Here is a 17,417-nt window from a genome sequence, read left to right as displayed (position 1 = left end):
CTACTAACACAAATATATATACACATATATTTTATATATATTGAGTTCACTATTCGGATTCATCCCATTTTATAACTCGAGACAAGTTCAACAAGTTGGATTTTGAGTTGCCCGACACAGTAAATCCGAGTTTGGTCCTATAAATGAAATCGAACCGTTAATTTTCAATCTAAGCTCGGACCAAATTATAATTTACACAGTCCAAGTTCAAAAAATTTCGAAATAGATTGGTCGGATTAAGCCCACCCGAGTTGCACTCCCAGTCCTGGAAGATACTCCCTTATCCTAAAACAATATACCCTCCAAAAGAGAGAAGCGATGGAAGAAAACCAAACACTCGTCTTGGTGTCCCAACAATCTTCTCTCACATGACACCACTCATTTCCTCTAGACAACAATGAATTCACTCTGCAATTCAATTCATAACTTCTCTCTCAAACCCTTATCATCTTCTTCTTCTCTGTTAACCTCTCCTCTCCTCCCCCACAAAACCCAGTTCCACATTCTCACTCCAACCACAAAATCCAAAACTTCTCCTCTTTGCCTCATATACAAAATCCCCTCCTCGGCTCTACCCAAATGGCAAATCAAAGCCATGTCCGACATCGACATCGACATGGTGAGGAACAAAGAGGGGGTTTACGCGGCAAAACCCAGGAAAGTGGTGGTCCTCTGGGATCTAGACAACAAGCCACCCCGCGGCCCGCCGTACCAGGCGGCGATGGCCCTCAAACAGGTGGCGCAGCAGTTCGGCGAGGTCGTCGACTTCTCCGCCTACGCCAATCGCCACGCCTTCGTCCACCTCCCCCAGTGGGTCCTCGAGGAACGCCGCCAGCGCCGCCACCAAGACGTCCTCGAGCGGAAGGGCGTCGCGAAGTCGCCGGAACCCTACGTCTGCGCCGTGTGCGGCCGCAAGTTCTCAACCAATATGGACCTCAAGAAGCACTTCAGGCAATTGCACGAGCGTGAGCGCCAGAAGAAGCTGAATCGAATGAAATCGTTGAAGGGCAAGAAACGACAGCGTTACAAGCAAAGGTTCATAGATGGTAACCGCAAGTACAATGAGGCTGCGAGGACTTTGGTCACTCCCAAGGTTGGGTATGGACTTGCCTCCGAGCTGAGGCGTGCCGGGGTTTATGTGAAGACAGTGGAAGATAAGCCACAGGCGGCAGATTGGGCTTTGAAGAGGCAAATGCAGCATAGTATGAGTAGGGGGATTGATTGGTTGTTCTTGGTTTCCGACGATTCAGATTTCTCAGAGATGTTGAGGAAGGCAAGGGAGGCCAATTTGAGGACTGTGGTTGTGGGTGATGGCCACAGGTCATTGGGGAGGAATGCTGATTTGTGGGTTCCGTGGATTGGGATTGAAAACGGGCAGGTTTCAGCTGAAGAGTTGGTGGCTAGGAGCCGGAGGAGAAGTGACTACATTGTTGGTGATGCTGATGAGCCGTTTTCGACGACACATTTTGACTTTGACGGGAGAGTTAGTGCAGAAAGGAATTTAGATAGTGTAATGGACCAACTTGTCACGACAAGTAGGAACTTTGATGGGGTGAGAACTTCAGCATTTTCTGAGGGGGAAGAGGAAGAGGAAGACTGGACAAGAGGGGTAATGAATCAGGAAGATAATGGCCGGATTCGGGTTCACCAATCTCGTGGTGGTGGTGATGATGATGAGGAGGATGATGATGAGGATGATTTTCTGTTGGATAGTGATGATGAGGAAACAGAAGAAGATGAGGCATACTTTTGATATAAAAAGAAGAAGTTGAATTAAGGCAAACATGATTAAGTTGTGTTTTGGGGAAAATTCGAATTATAATAGAGTGTCTGTTCATCATTTAAAGGTTACATTTGAGAAAATTGAGAAGAGATGGAAGTCCTGAAGAAGTGGCTATTGCAATCGTTTAGTTATTAGGGATGATGAACTTCAAATGCTCTAAAATGTACGGATTTGGTGGTTTGATTTTTCTCTGAATATGCACAAAATGTCAAAGACCAAAATTTTCTGATGGGCTGGCTGCATTTTGGAAGGCCAAATTGGTTTTCTCAACAATGATGGTATCCTCTCACCAAATTAATTTGCCCTTTTAATACGTCTTTGTGAAAGTTGACACTCACAGTATTTTGATCCAGAAATGGTACATGCTTTTCCGATGTTTTAGTTTTGTGCTGCTTAAAAACTTTAGGCTTTAGCCATGTTCCGCCAATTTGTATAGGAACATGAGATTTAGTATGGCCTTGCCCTCTACCAGGACCTTTCTTGTATTATTGTGTTTACCTTCTGTTTAGTGCCAGGTTGTTGAAAGCGAGATGTAGGATCACTAAGAGTTTTCAGGGTTGGATCTTAGGATCGAATTGTAAGATTTTGTAAAACGACAATAATTTTAAAAGTACACCAGAAACAAGTCTAAAGCTCTTAAAAGAATATAAAACAATAAAGACAAAAATTTGAAACATATAAGATTTTAAAGAGGAGCACATCAACACCCACACAAATAAGAAGTTTATTAGCACCAAAAAGTTTAATTTTCTCACAACTATCTGTGATAGCATGTTACAATATTATATGTGAAATGTAAGGTTAAAAAAATCAATTTACTTATAAAAAATACTCTGTTTGAATATGTTCAGGCCATTCAGGCATGAGAGGGTCTGTAACTAAGTCTATGCCATAGGGGAAAAGCAAAAAAAAGTGCTAAAATTTGTGTAGATAAGAGAATGATTGGTTTGGGAGGATAAAAATCAATTGATTGAAGTAGTGTTTTAAAGTAAAATCTTATGACCCTTTCCGTTAGTTGTTGGAGAAAAACAACCAATTAAAAACAAAGATGAAGAAAGGGAAGGAAACAATCAAACTCATACTATTCAAAATTAGGAATGGAGTCATGGACTGGCCTAAATTTGTTGGTGAAATAGACTAATAGTTACTAATTTAAAGCGGATTAGAAGTACTCTTGCAGTGTCAAAGTGGGAAAAAAATGGATATAAAATTCTTGCTTATGGCGTCTAAATGTGTTTTTGTCTTTGTTCTGGAATTATTATGTTATTGGGTTTAATTGACCACTAAAAGGAACACAAAAATAACATTATAAGGTGTACAACAAGATTGATAGATTTTATGGATCCTGCGATCTTATAGTGATTTTTTAAGGATTCTACCCTAGTTTTTTATCGTTATTTGTTTAATTTTTTTTTGTGTGATTGGAATCAATACAGTATTTTTGGATAAAAAGATAATTGGATATTAGATCCAAAATGAGATTTTATCAACCAAGGTAGTAGTATCATGCTCACTGCCTATGTCTTGAAATTGTGCTAGAACTTTTAGCCATTTGCAGAACTACCCTTTCAGAAGATAAATTACGTGTTTTTATTCAGAATTCTATGGGGAAGGCCAAATTGGTTTTCTCAACAATGATGGTATCCTCCCACCAAATTGCTTTGCCCTTTTAATACGTCTTTGTGAAAATTGACATGCACAGTATTTTAATCCAGAAATGGTACATGCTTTTCCCATGTTTTAATTTTCTGCTGCTTAAATACTTTAGCCATGTTCCCCAATTTGTATACGAACATGAGATTTAGTACGGCCTTGCCTTCTTCCAGGACCTTTCTTGTACTTCTGTGTTTACCTTCTGTTTACTGAAAGTTGTCGAAAGCGAGATGTTGGATCACTAAGGAGTTTTCAGGATTTGATCTTAGGATCAAATTGTAAGATTTTGTAAAAAGACAATAATAATGTCCTTATAAAAAAAAAAGCCCAATAATAGTTATGCATATTAAAAGTACACCACAAACAAGTCTAAAGCTCTTAAAAGAATATAAAACAATGAAGAAAAAAAATTGAAACACATAAGATTTTAAAGAGGAGCACATCAACAACCACACAAATAAGAAGTTTATCAGCACAAAACAACCATCTGTGAATCTGTGATAGCATGTAACAATATTATATGTGAAATGTAAGGTTAAAAAAATCAATTTACTTATAAAAAAATATTCTGTTTTAATACACTCAGGTGATTCAGGCATGAGAGGGTTCTGTAACTAAGTCTATGACATAGGGGAAAGCAAAAACGAGTACTGAATTTTTTTTAGATAATAGAATGATTGGTTTGGGAAGATAAAAATCAATAGCTTGAAGTAGTGTTTTAAAGTAAAATCGTATGACCTTTTCCATTAATTGTTGGAGAAAAATCACCAATTAAAAACAAAAATGAAGAAAGGGTAGGAAACAATTTAAACTCATACTATTCAAAGTTAGGAATGAATTGGCCTAAATATGTTGGTGAAATAGTTTCTAATTTAAAGCCAACTAGAAGCACTCTTGCAGAGTCAAAGTGACAAAAAAAAAAAAGTGTGGATATAAATTTCTTGCTTAGGACGTCTATCTAAATGTGGTTTTGTCTTTGACTCTTTGTTCTAGAATTATTAGGGTATCAGGTTCTAATTCACCACTAAAAGGAGCACAAAAATAACTTTATAAAGTTTTGCAACAAGATTGATAGAAATGGGAGTCAACTTGGGTTTTTATGGGTCCTGCGATCTTATATTGATTTTTTAAGGATTCTATCTAGTTTGTTTATTTTTTTTTTTTTGGGGGGGGTGGGGGGTGTTGGGGATTGGAATCAATGTGGTATTTTTGGATAAAAGGATCATCGGATCTTAGTCCAAAATGAGATTTTAGTAACCATGGGGTCACTGCCTATGTCTTGAAATTGTGCTAGAACTTTTAGCCATTTGCTGAACTACCCTTTCAGAAGTTAAATTACTTGTTTTTATTCAGAATTCTACAGGGAAGAGATCCCATATCCTTTTGGGTGTTTTCGTTAAAAAATTATACTCTTTCTGTCCCAAAACGAATGTCTCTTTTGGGGCCAAAAGAGACATTCTTTTTGGGATAGAGAGAGTATTATTTTTGGAGAGCGTTCTCTGGATTCACTGTCTGTTATTGTTCGTTAATCATCACCAAAAGAGACATTCATTTTGGGATAGAGAGAGTATTTTTTTTGGAGAGCGTTCTCTGGATTCACTGTCTGTTATTGTTCGTTAATCATCACTTTTTCCTTTTGCTGAATATTAAATGAATTTATGTAAAATGACTTCAATTCTGATGCCAAGGATTGGGATGAATGATGGAAAAAAATATTGACGTTGTTTATAACAAAACAAGAGGAAGAATACACTGAGGAAAAATATAAGGAAACAGAGGTACGATATTCCATTGGAGTATCATCAATTTGGAGTAGAACTGCTATTGACTTTCATCTCCACCATCAATAAGTATTGAGGAAGGCTAAGATGAACAGAGACTGAGGAAGGCTAAAATGAACATGGACTGAGGGAGGTTTATAACAGTGTGTGGAAGGTACAAATTGCCCACTAAGGGTGTCTAGGTTGACGGCAATTTCCACATATGTTTCATTAAATACAGTTGACGGTGCAAATTGCCCACTAAGGGTGTCTAGGTTGGTTTATAACAGTGTGTGGAAGGTACGAGGAAGGAAGTTATTCTAGGAAAATAACATTTAGAACTTGGATCAGAGGCTAAGATAGTTACTGTATGTCACTTAAAAGTTATTTACGTGTTCCCATCACTTGTTTCTTGTTTCTTGTTTCTTGTTTCAATCAGCTGATACCATTTTTATTGTTGTTGTTTCAAAGAAATTATTTTCCTCCTGTTTCCCTATATGTACATAAACCATGAGCAGATCAGAATTACAGAAGTATATTTGATTCATATATTAAAATTTTATATACCAAGAATCTGTGTGTATGTGTATGTGATAGCTTAAATGTCTGTGGGCTGGAAATTATCTGACTTGTGAAATTGTGGACTCATTTGCATGTCTAACAGTGTGGAGTGAGTCAAAGAGCATTGTTTTTAAATGCAGTTTTTATCAAGGATTCAATTATATATTTATACATATATTTTCTTGGTGAAACTTCAATCACAATAAAAGTCATATCAACTATTGATTCCTAATGACAACTCTTATCTTGTCAATTTGACAGGGCATATTTTCACGGTGCAACCATAGAAATAATATATCGATCGTTATGTTTGGAGCTCACCAACTCAGTTATGGACCAATTTATTTGTGAGCACAAAATTCACAGGAACAACAAAAATTAAGGTCTGGGCATATTAGACCACAATTTTCTCCCCTTTTCAGTTTTTAATTTCTTAAACTCTTTTCTGGGACTCCCAAACTCATATTGGAGGTTGGATCTGCTAATTCAGAGGTTGGAACAATAAGATCTAAGGGTTATTTTTCAAATCTACGCTATTAGGTCTTTCAAATATGCCATCTGAGTCTTCATTTTTTTTTTTTTTTTTTTTTTTTCCTTAAAAAAAAAAAAAATAATAATCTTCTGAGGCTAAGGTGTGGGCATTTTGCACCTCAATTTTCGTGCTTCATTTACTTTCTTAAAGTCTCTTCTGAGTTCTGAGACTCCTTAACTCACATTGGAAGTTGGATCTGCTGATTTAAAGTCCGAACAATAAGATCTAAGGGTTAATTTTGAATTCTAAGCTATTAGGTCTATCAGATATGTCATTTAAGTCTTTTGTTTTTATGGTTTTTTTTTTTGTTTTTTCCTTTGTGTATACTTGTATAGCATGAATATCTTATGAACATATATGCATAGATATTTATTTGGAAGATTAGGATCATCAAGAGAATGCACATTGTGGGTTGATTTATAGGATTATGAGAGAGAATAACATAGAAATCCCACCCTCCCAGGTGGACTGGGCTAGGATGGAGGCTGAGGCTGACTTAGAGAGAGAGAGAGAGGCACTGTAGAGATCATCATAGACTCGATGGGTTCAAGGCCTAATCCTGGGTTAAACTACGTCTAACTATCTAATAAATGGTCTAGAAATCTAGAATTATAGTTTATGGGATCTTAGAGGTTGGGGTGATGTCTAGCATTTCAGGTAAGGTGAAGGGACCTTGAGATCAAGGTGAGATGTGGAGGGACCTTGAGATCAAGGTGAGATGTAAGTGGACCTTAATGTTAAGGTCTGCTATGAAAAGGACCTTGATGTTTGCTCATTCCATTGTTCTGTTAATCAAGAAGATATATGTTAGTTTTCTTTTTGGGAGGTTGTTGACGGATGATTTCAGAGCCATGCTACTCCATTGTGTGTTTGCCTGTAACTGTTTTAAAAGTGACCATCATAATTCTTGATTTCCTCTTGAAAGAAACCCGGAGAATTTCTTAAGATCATATAATATGTCATGATTGTTCTCTCTCTCTCTCTCTCACATTAGGATTCCATTATGTCACTACTATATGGCAGTCTGTGAATGTAGCTTAATGATTGGTCATTCAGTCATATGGAAGATTTCTTTTTTACTTTTATTCTCTTTTTCCGTTCAAAATGACCCATTTGATGTTTAGTAGTTGTCAATCGATTGAAATGGTGATGAAAAAATGTGGTGTTATTTATTTATTCTTTACTATGGAGTTCTAAACTGTTATGGACAACCATTAAATAGATATAGGTGTTATGTTATGATATAGATGACTACTCCACATATGCTAAGAATGCCACTACTAATGCTGAATGTTAGTACCGCCCTGTGTGGGGGGTATAAACTTAGGCATCATGTTTGCTCTCGTACACGAGCATATATCAATACCTTTTCAACAATATGTCTATAATATTTAATAGAACTCCATTAGAGTTCTATTATAGGTATAAACCAAGATATTGCTATGGATATGGAAGCTGCCCAAAATGCCATTGTTATACTGACAGATTATAGCCCATTATATATTCTTTTCAGTTGTTTGAATAGTTATTTTCACAAGTTGCAATTTCTGTTGGATGAAGCATTTAATGTTACAATTGTGACATCATTACACAATTTTGTTGAAGCTTTTGCATGATATGTTTTTAATGTTTTATCAACATGTGGAAGGCTGACTTTTCCCCCCAGAGTTGCCCTCTTAAAACATTTGAAGAAAGCTGCCTTTGTCATATTTCGGATCAAAGAGTAACAACTGAGGAAGGCTGCCTTGTCATTTCATGTAGTAGAAACCAGAGGCTCAACTACGGTTTTTTTTTTTTTTTTTTTTCGTTTGATTCAGTTTGGAAGCTTTTATTGGGCTTGATTTAATTTTTGAGTCTTTATTTGAGTAATCATGGATTTTTTTATGAAATGTATAATGTATTTACATCTTCGATTTCGTTCAGTTGTATTGTATTCTTTATGGCAGAACATTGAACCATTATTTAATGTTACTGTTTGTAGGAGGAATGTAAACCAGAATAGACATTTTAAAAATCACCATTAATTGAATTGTTTACATTCCTTTTGGGGAATAAATAGTAGTACATCTTTATTCAAGAGGATGTTATCAGTGATGTGTATAAGACACTGCTGGGATGTCTCTTCTTTTTAATGTAGTATGAATGTGTTTATTTTCCCGCGCTGGTATAGGAATAGTCATTATTTGGGAATTGAAATTGTTTGTATTTATCAACGGGCCAGTGACCTAGCGGTATCACCTCTTACCTCCCAAAAGGAGGTCAGGGGTTCAAGTCTCAAAAGAGACAAGTGTGTGTGAGTACCAACCAATAGGTTGCTATGCAATTATGTGTGTTTGATCAAAATTGACTAAGAACTTGTTCATCTCTTCCCTTGGACTCTGTTTTGTCAACCTGATAATTCTTGTTTCTTTTTTCTTTTCACACACACACACACACACATCATGTAGATATCATCATGCATTTGCATACTAACTTGAGCAGATGATCTGATCTGCATTCATTTGCATCCTAATTTGAGCACAAGATAGAGGATTTTAGACACTTTTTAATTTAATTTTATTATTATTATTTTTTTAATTCTTGTAAACTAGGGGAGGGAGGACTCGAAGATGTGCACACCCGAACGAAGAAGCTGGATGTTCTTGCAAACTAGGACACTCTAATTCACATCCTTAATACCTGTACTTCTTCGGAATAGCAGAGTTGATATGACTGATAAGTAGAAAATTGGCAGTTTTCACTCCGTTTTGGAACGTAATTTTCCATAATGCTACTACTTGTACTGACATTATTTATATCAAATTATTAAATATACTAATCATTTGTATAAAATCGGTGTCATGAAATTGGATTTTGTAAAAAGAAGAAAAGATGAGTAAGTTCAAACTTGAAGACGCTGATTTTATACACCAAACATAGGTAGAGTAGATTTTTTGTATTAAGGCTCCTTTTGGATTGAAGGATGTGGAGGGATTTGGAGAGAAAAGAAAAGGAGAGAAAAGAAAAGATTGGGAGAGATTTGTAATGATACATGTGCTGTTGGAGAGAAAGGACACTAGTTAAGTAAACAATTAAAAGAAAGAACATGTTAGGACACTTGAGTCTTATCTTATAAAAGGGTATTAAATTTGATTGTTTTCTTTTATTTTATTTTCTCTCCTCTATCTCTTCCAAACGAGAACATTATTATTTTATTTATTTTCCTTTAAAATTTATCCAAATATGAACGGAGGTTATGGTTTTTTTTTTTTTTTTTTTTTTTTTTTTTTTTTGCAACTAAAATTATTATTTTTTCTTTTTGTATTTTTTATACATTCATAGTTTGCACTATCAGTCGACACGGTTAGTCAATTTGAATATTTTTTTAGAAAATTTAATATTATTACATATTTTTATAAATTGACAAATTTATAATAATGTTCATTCAAATTTATTATACCATGATCGCGATTAATCGCAATTTTGATAATATATTGAAACGAAGCCAAGACTCTTGAGAGACAGATTGTCTATGTCTCCACGTTATTTGGCGCGTAGTTGATGGATGCCCTTTGAATAATAATAGCCAAGTCCAATCATGTTGTTGGGACCCATGTGATGGTGATATGGATGGTTGGTTTTTTTTGGATGGTCCATCTCTTGGACCGATTTGAAAAAGGCATTAAGAGAGTGAATAAATAAGAATGATTGTTATTTAATATCTCCATTTGTTTGTTGCCGACATAACACACCCCAAATTGGCAAAAAACGCACGCGACCATAGATGACTATGGATCATCGTTCATTCTCACTCCAAAGCAAAACTCAGGTTTAGTAAAGTCCATTTCAATAACTAAAGCAAAACAAAGAAAAATGATAAAAATCAATTATTAATTATCAATAAAAAGATAAGAATGAGAAAAATGATTCTTAACCCCACCATTTCAAGATGGTCTTGAGTAGGTTGGCCCTTCAATTTGAAAGATTTTGACGGACAAAAAAGTAAATCAAGAAAGCAAATGGTGTTTATTATTATTTTTAAAATTTTATAATTAAAGAGAATGTGTCAATTTTTCATAAATTTTATAATTAAAGAGAATGTGTCAATTTTTCATTGGACCGCATCAATATGGTTGCAAAATTATTAATTTATTAAATATATATGAAAAATCATTTTAACAATCCATACACAATATTGTTCGCTTTTGATTAAGTACGCTTAACTTTAGAGTTCCGGTAGGTTCACGACCATCTCGACTTTAAAACGCGTTGTGTCATCAAAAAATGTTGAATCTACCTATAACACTTGTCCCTTTCACACCTAAACCTGTAACTCACTCAGTGTGTTAGTCTATTAGTATCACATGCAAACGCTCACAGACACTCACTCACAATGTCACCACATATAGTGTATTATTTATATTTTTAAAACTTTTAAGTCAATTTTAATTTAAATATTTATATTGTCGAGCTTCAAAAAAATTACAAAACTTAAATTTTACATATATTTTAATTTACCTTATTAAGTGTAACATAAATTTTAGAACAACCAACAATAAAACAAGAAACAATTAATTTAGGAATCTAGAGAGTATATAATTAGTCCAGACTAATCACCAGGTTAGGAGCATGTATATATATTTTTTTCTTAGTCCATTAAAAGCGGAATTTATTTGTTTACATATATAAAGCAGATGTCAGACACTTGTGAATAAGTTGACAACGCCAAGGCAATAAGGCAGGGGCATGCCAGTTAGTCATTTAAGTTGTCCTTTTCTAAACATGCCAAACTTGGGATTTGGGAAGGACACCTACAGCTACCAAATTCGAGTTATTATTATAGGTATATTTCAACAACGTTACAACAAGAAATTTCAGCTCTTCGCTCAACTGGGTTTGTGAGGTCTTGAAATATATCACTTTCTTATTTTTTTAAGGATAAATTGCATAAAATTCCCCTCTAATTAAACTCTAAACAGAAAAAAAAAAAAAGTTGCCATAAAACCCCCTAAGGTTTTTGGTTGTTGCAACATTGTCCCCTCAATCAGAAATATTCCTTTTTAGGACGAAATTATATCAAAGATTGTTCAAGTAACAATCCAAATTTGGAGGTCCGAATCTGGGTTCTGCCCGGACTCGAGGACACATAAGAACAAAATGGTCATTTCAAGGGGAATATGGGGAAGAGTTGACTATGAGTAGTCAAATGGGGCTCTCTAACATTACATTAACTAATTTATTCCATTCTATAAGTTTCCAATAGCAATAGGTATAGTTTCTTACATTTATCCACTCCCGGGTTGGAGGATTCTCTGACACCTCTTCACTAAAATAGTTATAATGCACTATACGTGTGATTGGAATTTGAGTATGGGGTTGACATCATTGGAAATTTGACTTCGAACTGACCAATTTAAACTCAAGAACGACCCAATTTGGAAATGAGGGAGTTGTGGCCATTCGAAGTTTTGGTTAACAACCAGTGAACATGTAAGAATGCTCGATCGATCGAGCCTAATTCAATTGATCGAGTCCCAACTCGATTGATCGAGTCCAAACTCGAAAGGTGGGACAGAGAGCATGAAATTTAAGATTTTCTCATTTTTTTCTAAGTATGGAAGGCTCGATCGATCGAGTAGAACCCAAAAAATCTCCATGGACCTCCAGGGAAGCTTTGGTTGGTTCCTACGTGGATTTTATGACAATTGATACCTCCATACAACTTAAAATCTGCCCCAAAGCAACCATAAAAACATAGATACACTTCCAAAATAACATCCATACGTTATAATAGTTCAAAATACATTATTAAATTGCATATCATCCAAAAACTTCAACGTATGAACATAGTTGTCATCCTCATCACTTACATGCCCAAATTATACAAAATATCATCCCAAAATAATAAGTTTACAAGTTAGAGACCCTTAAGGTCTTAATTACAATGCCTTCTACAAAATAAATGAATAACATCATCTTTACAATTTCTCATAAGCGTGCATGAAAATGCAATGTAATGCATACCAACACAACTTTGGTCCCAAATCGACCTAACTCACCCAAAAACTGCTAACCGATTTTATTGAGGCGAGATTGATTAGCAATCCCTGGCCTCAATTCCGACGACCATTTGGGGCCTAGTAATCAATGTTACACGTATTATACTCGGCATGCACTCCCTCTAGGTCAAGTTAACACCGGACTCTTGAAATCCAGTTCTTTTATTAAATCCGTTTCACAACCTTTTTACTTTGACTTACTTGTCATACCCATTCAACCTTCCCACCATGTCATACATATGAATCAATTGCATCAACTTAGCTTCAATTTCACTTATATAACAACAATGGCATAAGCATGGCATTTTCTAGAAATCAAACACAAGCATGCTCATTATTTAAAATTCCTTCATCATAGCCATTCAAACATTTGAAATTTAGCATTCTTATAATCTAAAAGTATCATACATCACACTTAGCACATAAGGCACATTTTATACCATACACAAAAATGCTTTCTTTACACTATCATTCAACTAACAACTTACTCACTAACTTGCATTCAATATGAAGTAAATGAAGAATCACATGAGGTTACTCAATAAATGACAAAGTTTGAGGCATTAGAAATCTATACCTCAATGAAGCAAGCTAAACCAGCCCTAGCTAGCCCCCAAATTCAAAATTTTCCAAGTATGTGCAAGATTGGTCTCAAATAAAAGTGCACTCTTGCCAAGCACTCCAACTTTCCCTTCTATGGTCTTAACAAAATCCCACCCTAAACCCCTCGAGTTTGGCTTCAAATCATGGAGGCATATGTGTGTATGTATAGATATATAAAGAGAAAGAGAAAGTTACAGAGAGAGAGAGAGAGAGAGAGAGGGTTTGGTCGAGAATGGAGGAAGCTAGGAGGGGGTGTTGGCCAAGTCTTCAAATTGAAGATGTGGCCATCATTGTGCCAAATGTCAAGCCATATTAGCTAGAGTTACCCAATTGCCTATCTCTTTACAATCGATGTCCCATATATATCTTCATATATATATATATATAACATGCCAATAATAAACATTAAGGAAAAATCGGGAAAAGATTCCAGAGCACAAAAGTCAATTCCGACTCCGAAAAACTCTAAAATTGATCCCGTCAATTATAAATTGCTCAAAGTAATCAAAATGCATTTCTAAAACTCCTGAACTCAAGAAAATGTCCCAAATGACCCTCGGGGACCCATGTGGCACGCAAAATGAGGTGCAAAAAATAAATAAAAGAAAAATCCAAAAAATACGAAAAAAATCCAAGACATTACAATCTCCCAAACTTAAAAGGATTTCGTCCCCGAAATCAAGCCGTACCTAGAGATGAGAACAAGTTGGGATACATGGAACGAACCTCCTATTTTAGTTCCCAAGTCGCCTCCTCCACATTGTGATGATGCCATAAAACCTTTACTAATGGTATCGTCTTGTCCCTCAATACTTTGTCCTGTCTGTCAAGAATCTGGACCGGTCACTCTTCATAGGTTACGTCCTTGTCAACCTCGACGTCAACCCAACACAAAACGTGTGATGGATCTGGCTCATACTTCCGAAGCATAGATACGTGGAAAATATTATGGACTCAGTCTATGTGTGATGGTAATGCTAACCGATATGCAACCTTCCTGGCCGATGCACTCTAAAATCTCAAATGGGCCAATGAATCGTGATGACAACTTGCCATTCTTCTCGAACTTCATCAATCCTTTCTGTGGCAAGACCTTAAGGAAAACGTGGTCTCCCACCTCAAAAGATAACGGTTGTCTCCGTTTATCCACATAGCTCTTTTGTTAGCTTTGGGCCGTGAGTAATCTCTGTCTAATGAGCTTGACTTTCTCCGTAGTCTCGTGCATGACGTCCGGTCCTAAAATGCCTGCCTCGCCTATCTCAGTCCAACAAACCGGTAACCTGTAAGGTCTATCATACAACACTTCAAATGGAGCCATCTCAATGCTCGTCTTATAGCTGTTGTTGTAGGCAAACTCAACCAATAGATTTTTTTTTTTTTTTTTTCTTTTTTTTTTTTTTTTTTTTTTTTTTTTTTTTTTTTTTTTTTTGTGTGTGTGTGTGTGTGTTTAAAAGTGCTGGAATGAAAAAAAATAAAATAAAGAAAAAAAAGAAAAAGAAAACAGTAAACCGAAATCACAAAAAATTCAAATCCTTATTATACAAATTCTCAAAGTTTTTTTTTAAAAAAAGGTTTAGAGTTATATATAGAGAATTATTTTATTTATTTATTTATTTATTTTTAAATATAAGGTAATATGCACATAACACCCCTATACTATGAAATTAATAGCATATATATCATTTTGGACATTTTCGGAAGAGAAAAAAGGCAAAACGGATATTACAATACTAATTTATATCAGATTTCTAATTGAGATGTATTTTTGTACAATGTGAAAAGATTAGGGGCTGGTGTTTTTTGCACACTTTTTCAAATAGGGGGGGTAAAAGTGCTACGCGGAGTATACTTTAGCGGTTTTCTGCACTTTTCTCTATACCTCCCCCCTTTACTTTTAATTTTTTGCCAGATACCCCCCTAAAATTTTTTTTTTACATAAAACTCCCTAAGTATCTAATAAATTAGAACTTTAATTTTTTTCAAAAGAATGCATACCATTAAAGTGAAGTTATAATACTAAAATACCCTTTAATAAAAACTTAAGAAAATGTAGGTGGTTTTAAAATGATTTTCATTTTAGATTTTCTTTTTGTTTTCAATTTTTTTTTTTAAAAATTAAGAAAAATTTAAAATTTATTCCAAGGTATTTTCATTTTCTTATTGACGCACCATTAAAAAGAGTTTCAAATTCTTTTTAACACCACCATGCCAGACGAGTTATTTGTATTACTTTTAATTTTATATTAAAAGAACCTATTTTTCTTAAATTTATATTTAGGGGTATTTTCATCATAATAACATTACTTTGCGATTGAATAGTTAGGAGGGTTTTTTTTCAAATTATTTTCTGCAAGGGATTTGTTGCCATATGTTGAAAGTAGAAGGGGATTTTAAAAAAAAAGAAACTACTAGAAATGTGCTCATGTTTTTTTTTTTTTTTTTTTAAATAAATAAAAAATTGTGCTCGTGAACCTAGCATGCCCAAATTCATCAGTTTGCATAGAAAATTTGTCCAGTAAGGCAATATGTCAAAAAATTATAAATTAATGAACTTGAATATCATTATTCTTTAACCGAAAAGTTACTTGCAATTCTCAAATTTATCAGTCCTTTTAAGGTATTCTCCTTAGATGGCTAGTTCGAGCTTGGCCAATTGATACACAAGCATCAATAGTTTCTAAGTTATTGATTGGACTCGGGTTGAGTAGTTAAGGTTGAAATTCGGGTTAAAATTGGGTAATGATCGAATATTTCATGTCGGGTTGGGCTCAAGTTATACCCCCAACCCGTCCAAATTGCAGACCTAACATAAGAGCTTACGATTAATCTAAGCTAAATGATGATAAGGAATATAAGTTCATTAAACATAATATAATTAGATTATGAGATAATAAAAAGTTGTGTATTATAAATCAAGGGTCTTGTAGCCTAATGGTAGAGTGAGAGGTGGGTGTTCAAGTTCCCCTTAAGACAAAAGCCTACTACCAAAGCTAGGGCCAGCCCTTGGGTGATGTCACTGCACAGAGCCCCAATTTTGGAGGGCCTCCAAATTATATTTTATTTTATTATTATTATTATTATTTTTTTGTGAGCCCATTTATATAGTATATATAATGTGAAAAATATTTTATTTGTAAAATGGATTGCAGCTTAGTTGGTGAAGGGCCCATGTAAATAAAGCTTATTTTTTTAATACAACCCCCTTGTAACTTAATTCTTTTTTATTTTATTTTTATAAACTTAGACCTAATCTGAGTGGAAAAGAATATAGCCTAATTTGACTTCTTTTTAATGCAGCCCATACAACCCTATCGAGCGAGCCCACTTGTAATATATATATATATATATATTTTAATAAACTTAGGCCCACTAAGTGGAAGAGAATATGATATACCCCCAACACACGTTGATTTACTGATATCGATTAGTGATCAAAAGGAGAGAGAAAGGTCAATGTTTATACCCATCATATGTTGATTTAATTTTAGTACAGAACAAAAATAAATAAATAAATAAAATTGAAATTTACCATTGCACTATGACCACTCAATCAATGGAAAATGGATTCTTGATCACTTTTTGGTTTTCCTATAATTTGGAGACTATTGTCACGAACTTAGAGATTTGGTGCAGCTGCACGGCCCATGCGGCACCAAGGTGTTGCTTCAACTCGTGCAAGCACCCTGGTCATCCATCAAGACATGCCCTCCTGAAGATACATGCTGACTGGTTTCAGCCTACCTTAACCTCATCAGGGGAACGACTCCAGCTTCTAACTAGTTTGTGCAGGAATGGCCAACTTCTTTCTTTATAGTTAAGTCTACGACTAGCGACAAGCTCCTCGAACTGAACCGCGTCGACCTGCTTGAACTTTGAAGAGGTACCATCTTGTGGTCCTACACGCCCCTTCCCTGGAACCATTCCCAATCAAACTCTGTTCTTCGCTAACCAATATGTGTGTCTTCCGTGCTTCAAGCGTCTTAGAAATTCGTCGTGACACTCTCCCCCACCTAAATCCTGCGACGCCCTTGTCGCAGCACGGCGCTGCTCTACTGCGTCCACTCCTTTCTAAAGTCTGCCTCCAAGCGATATGCTCGCCTTCCCATCATCACTTCCTTGTGCAGCCCTTTACACTGCACTTGCCCAATGATAGGTCTCGGACCAAGGGAACGTCCACTCCTCTAGGACGTGACTCTCCGTCATGCCACCTCCGCGACATCCCGAGCAAGCAAGAGCCTCATGTCGACTTGATGCCTGCCCTTCTTCACAGTTTGCATCACCTAAGGAGCTCGCACGAACTTTAGTGCGCAAGGCCTTTCGTTGCGCAACTTCAAAACACGCTTCTTCTTGGGGAGATGGAGGCTCTCCTCCAACTGCATTGATTCCCCATTGACGAAACTTCAGTGCACCTTCTTCATTCTTAGACCCCGGATCGACGAGGGGGCACACCTTTGTGCTTACCCTAAGTCCTGCTTTGATACCATATG

General features: G+C 35.6%; 1 protein-coding gene across 5 annotated transcripts; it reads left to right on the top strand.

The window, feature by feature from the left end:
- The first annotated feature begins 263 nt into the window (after positions 1-263).
- On the top strand, positions 264-8,272 carry LOC132276089 (uncharacterized). Of its 5 annotated transcripts, XM_059777350.1 has the most exons (3): positions 264-3,423; positions 6,019-6,140; positions 7,938-8,272. In XM_059777350.1, the coding sequence occupies exon 1, from the start codon at positions 398-400 to the stop codon at positions 1,751-1,753; it is 1,356 nt and encodes a 451-aa protein (XP_059633333.1). In that variant the 5' UTR covers positions 264-397; the 3' UTR covers positions 1,754-3,423; positions 6,019-6,140; positions 7,938-8,272. The 5 variants fall into 5 exon arrangements, with proteins under 5 accessions (XP_059633333.1, XP_059633335.1, XP_059633330.1 ...); XM_059777352.1 differs by lacking the exon at positions 6,019-6,140 and having other exon boundaries at positions 264-2,061; XM_059777347.1 differs by having other exon boundaries at positions 264-2,061; positions 6,019-8,272.
- The last annotated feature ends 9,145 nt before the right edge of the window (positions 8,273-17,417 follow it).

This window comes from Cornus florida, unplaced genomic scaffold (genome assembly GCF_030987335.1).
Source record: "Cornus florida cultivar Cherokee Brave unplaced genomic scaffold, ASM3098733v1 CherokeeBrave_3.0.0_Hap2_Chr10, whole genome shotgun sequence".
NCBI classification, from domain to species: domain Eukaryota; kingdom Viridiplantae; phylum Streptophyta; class Magnoliopsida; order Cornales; family Cornaceae; genus Cornus; species Cornus florida.
This window is presented reverse-complemented; position numbering and strand designations above follow the sequence as displayed.

Excerpts from the sequence above, each read along its gene's own strand:
- LOC132276089 (XM_059777352.1), top strand. The coding sequence starts at position 398 with ATGAATTCACTCTGCAATTCAATTCATAACTTCTCTCTCAAACCCTTA.